Source organism: Arachis stenosperma, chromosome 7 (genome assembly GCF_014773155.1).
Source record: "Arachis stenosperma cultivar V10309 chromosome 7, arast.V10309.gnm1.PFL2, whole genome shotgun sequence".
Taxonomy (NCBI): Eukaryota; Viridiplantae; Streptophyta; class Magnoliopsida; order Fabales; family Fabaceae; genus Arachis; species Arachis stenosperma.
Window position 1 is genome coordinate 85,904,979 of NC_080383.1, and position 4,039 is coordinate 85,909,017.

At 39.3% G+C, this 4,039-nt stretch overlaps 1 protein-coding gene across 1 annotated transcript; it reads left to right on the forward strand.

Annotated features, from left to right (window-relative positions):
- Window positions 1-220: 220 nt before the first annotated feature.
- On the forward strand, window positions 221-3,783 carry LOC130942053 (trifunctional UDP-glucose 4,6-dehydratase/UDP-4-keto-6-deoxy-D-glucose 3,5-epimerase/UDP-4-keto-L-rhamnose-reductase RHM1). Its single transcript, XM_057870733.1, has 3 exons — window positions 221-448; window positions 1,336-2,910; window positions 2,996-3,783. The coding sequence occupies exons 2-3, from the start codon at window positions 1,345-1,347 to the stop codon at window positions 3,449-3,451; spliced, it is 2,022 nt and encodes a 673-aa protein (XP_057726716.1). The 5' UTR covers window positions 221-448; window positions 1,336-1,344; the 3' UTR covers window positions 3,452-3,783.
- The last annotated feature ends 256 nt before the right edge of the window (window positions 3,784-4,039 follow it).

Genomic DNA, 4,039 nt, shown 5'->3' on the forward strand with positions numbered 1-4,039 from the left:
TTAAAGTTCTTTTTAAAACTTTTATCAAACTTCAATTTTTTTTGGTGACATAATAATAGTGATTTATGAGAAATAAATAGGAATTAATGAAAATTGAATGGAAAAAAGCGATTGTGGGTCCAATACAATAATTGGGTAGAATGGGAGGGTAATTTCGTCATTTAAGAAGTCTTTGGCTCTCTCCTCCGTTAACTGTCTCTGAGCACAATCTCACAGCTGATCCATAATCATAACACAAACACAGAGAAGCGCGTATTCGTATAAGTATAAATACATAGAAAGTGTGTAGACTCCAAATCTGAATCTGCTTCTTCGCGTTCTTCTTTCTTTTCTTTCATCTCTCTCTCTCTCTCTCTCTCTCTCTCTCTCTCTCTCTCTGTCTCTATTTCACAATTACTTCAATTCTCTCTTCTCCATCTTCACCGCTCCTCACCTCATTCGCCAATTCGTAAGTTGATTCTCCACTCTCTCTCTTCCATTTTTAATGTGTGATTATTATGATTATGATTGTAGTTTGTCTGCCCATTTTGATTGTGCTTTTCGTAAAGGTTTGAAATTTGGGCAAATGACGGTTTTTTTTTGTGTGTGTGATCTGGCTGGGTGTTGCTATGTTTTGTTGGATCTGTGGTGAATTTTGATTCACGTGATTTAACTTGTGATCTTGGTGATTATGATGATGATCTTCTTTTTTTGTTACATTATGTTATTGTTTGTGTGTTGATCCACGTGATTGCTTGAGCCGAAGCTAGTGAAATGTTCAGATCTGTGTTGGATTTGTGATTTTGAAGCAAAGTCGATTGGCTTATGTTATAAATTCGTTGTACTTCGCTGTGTTTTGTGCCATTAAAGTAACTTCTTTTATTATTATTATTATTTTAAATTTGTCTCCTATTATTTAATATTTTGTTTTGTGCTTTTTCTATTGCTTAGATGCAGTGCAAGGAAGAGAAAAATCTAGCTTTAGATATATTCCTTCTGTTTGGTTCGAATCAACCGTCATGAAAATGTGATTTGTTGCATCTGTTACGGCTTGTTTAATTAATGTGGCTGACTCCACTTGGCGGGACATGTCTTATTCTTAATCTCTGTTCTTTCTATTTGGCCCGTTGTAGCAGCTTGAGCTTTTGACCTATAATTCTGTAGATCACTTACATATGAATGAACAGTTCCTCATACTCATTTTTTGCCTTCTGCATATATTTAACAGTTTTTGTTAAATTGTTTCTCAAAAGTTAGTAAGTTTTATTTTAGAATGTTTTTATATATGCATATGATATTTGGATTTGTTGTTCTAATTGTTGCTATATTCTGATTTGCCTTTTATTTTGATTGTAGGTGTTCAATATGGCGACGCATACCCCAAAGAATATTCTCATTACTGGGGCAGCTGGATTTATTGCATCTCATGTGGCCAACCGGCTCATTCGGAAGTATCCTGACTACAAAATTGTTGTTCTTGACAAGCTTGATTACTGTTCTAATCTGAAGAACCTCATTCCTTCAAAGTCATGCCCCAACTTTAAGTTTGTGAAGGGTGATATTGGAAGTGCTGACCTTGTCAACTACCTTCTCATCACTGAGTCAATTGACACGATAATGCACTTTGCTGCTCAGACCCATGTTGACAACTCCTTTGGTAACAGCTTTGAGTTCACCAAGAACAACATCTACGGCACTCATGTCCTGTTAGAGGCTTGCAAGGTGACTGGTCAGATCAAAAGGTTCATCCATGTGAGCACTGATGAGGTCTATGGGGAGACAGAGGAGGATGCCGTGGTTGGAAACCATGAGGCTTCTCAGCTGCTTCCTACAAATCCATACTCTGCCACAAAAGCTGGGGCAGAGATGCTTGTCATGGCATATGGTAGATCTTATGGTTTACCTGTGATCACAACACGTGGAAACAATGTCTATGGGCCGAACCAGTTTCCTGAGAAGCTAATTCCAAAGTTCATCCTCCTGGCCATGCAAGGCAAGCCTCTTCCGATTCATGGAGATGGTTCTAACGTGAGGAGCTATTTATACTGCGAAGATGTCGCTGAGGCTTTTGAAGTTATCCTTCACAAGGGAGAAGTTGGTCATGTTTACAACATTGGGACCAAGAAGGAAAGAAGAGTTATTGATGTAGCCAAAGATATATGCAGACTATTCTCCATGGACGCAGAGACGAGCATAAAATTTGTGGAGAACAGACCATTCAATGACCAGAGATACTTTCTTGATGATCAAAAGCTGAAGGACTTGGGGTGGTCCGAGAGGACCACTTGGGAAGAGGGCTTGAAGAAAACCATGGACTGGTACATCAATAATCCTGATTGGTGGGGTGATGTCAGTGGTGCATTGCTTCCTCATCCAAGGATGCTCATGATGCCTGGTGGTATGGAGAGACATTTTGATGGATCGGAAGAGGAAAAGCCTGCATCATATGTCTCGACTAACACTAAAATGGTGGTTCCACCAACCAAGAGCACTACCGGCACTCCCCAGAAGCCTGCTCTAAAGTTCTTGATCTATGGCAGAACAGGATGGATAGGTGGATTGCTAGGGAAGTTGTGTGAAAAGCAAGGGATTCCGTACGAATATGGAAAAGGGCGCCTAGAGGATCGCTCATCACTTGTTGCTGATATTCAGAATATCAAGCCGACACATATTTTCAATGCTGCAGGAGTGACCGGCAGACCCAATGTTGATTGGTGTGAGACTCATAAGACTGAAACCATCCGCACCAATGTTGCCGGGACTTTAACATTGGCTGATGTCAGCAGAGAGCATGGTCTCTTGATGATAAATTATGCTACTGGTTGCATATTTGAGTATGATGAAGCTCACCCTCTGGGATCTGGCAAAGGTTTCAAGGAGGAAGATACCCCTAATTTTGCTGGTTCTTTCTATTCCAAAACTAAGGCTATGGTGAGACTTCTCTCATGATGTAGTTTGTTCTCTTTCGATTATTATTAATAATTTCCCTGACATGTGATGTATGAACTTCCTTCAGGTTGAGGAGCTTTTGAAAGAATATGACAATGTATGCACACTCAGGGTTCGCATGCCCATTTCTTCTGATCTGAGCAACCCGCGCAACTTCATTACCAAGATTTCTCGCTATAACAAGGTGGTTAACATTCCAAACAGCATGACTATCCTGGACGAGCTCCTGCCTATTTCAATCGAGATGGCAAAGCGCAACCTGAGCGGCATCTGGAACTTCACAAACCCAGGGGCCGTGAGTCACAACGAGATCCTGGAGATGTACAGGGACTACATTGACCCCAACTTCAAGTGGGTTAATTTCACCCTTGAAGAGCAAGCCAAAGTGATTGTTGCGGCGCGAAGCAACAACGAGATGGACGCATCAAAGTTGAAGAAAGAATTCCCAGAACTGCTTTCCATCAAGGAATCACTGATCAAATATGTCTTCGAGCCAAACAAGAAAACTGGTTTGAAAAATTAAGCAGCTTCATGGCTTAAAGCATCATCTTGCTTATTCTCTGCATTTTTTCACATAGCACACTCATTATTTCATTGGTAGTACCGTCTAGTTTCTGTGTTTAGAGGGTCACAAGTACTACGTTGTTAGCTATTGTTCCTTCGTTTTCATTTCTATACCTTTGTTCTAGTTTTCTAATGTTCTCTATTATGAGCATTTAGTGTTACACCTATATGACACGAATTCTTTTATTGCTCATATCATATGTATCCCTTGAGGTTTATGATTGTACTGTGTTCGCATTTGTATATGCACTGATAAAGAATGCAACTGAGATATTCATTCGATTTTCTCCATTTGGTGTGAAGCATTATTGTTAAGTATTAACACTTGATGGGCAAGAAACTATGCTGACACCAGTCTAAGTTATTATTTGGTTCTGGTTCTCTTTACTTTCAGTTGCTAACCATCATTTGAATTTAAATAGAATATAAATATAGAAGAGATGTCATTTTAATTTTTATGGACGGGAGTGTAAAGTTATATATATTTTTAATTAATTGCGTATTGTTATATTGCCAAAATTGATTACTTTTTACCTCTATCGGTTGT

Bases quoted from the DNA above. Each gene is read 5' to 3' on its own strand.
- LOC130942053 (XM_057870733.1), top strand. From the start codon at position 1,345: ATGGCGACGCATACCCCAAAGAATATTCTCATTACTGGGGCAGCTGGA. The intron at 2,911-2,995 runs GTGAGACTTCTC...AACTTCCTTCAG, and splicing joins ATTCCAAAACTAAGGCTATG to GTTGAGGAGCTTTTGAAAGA.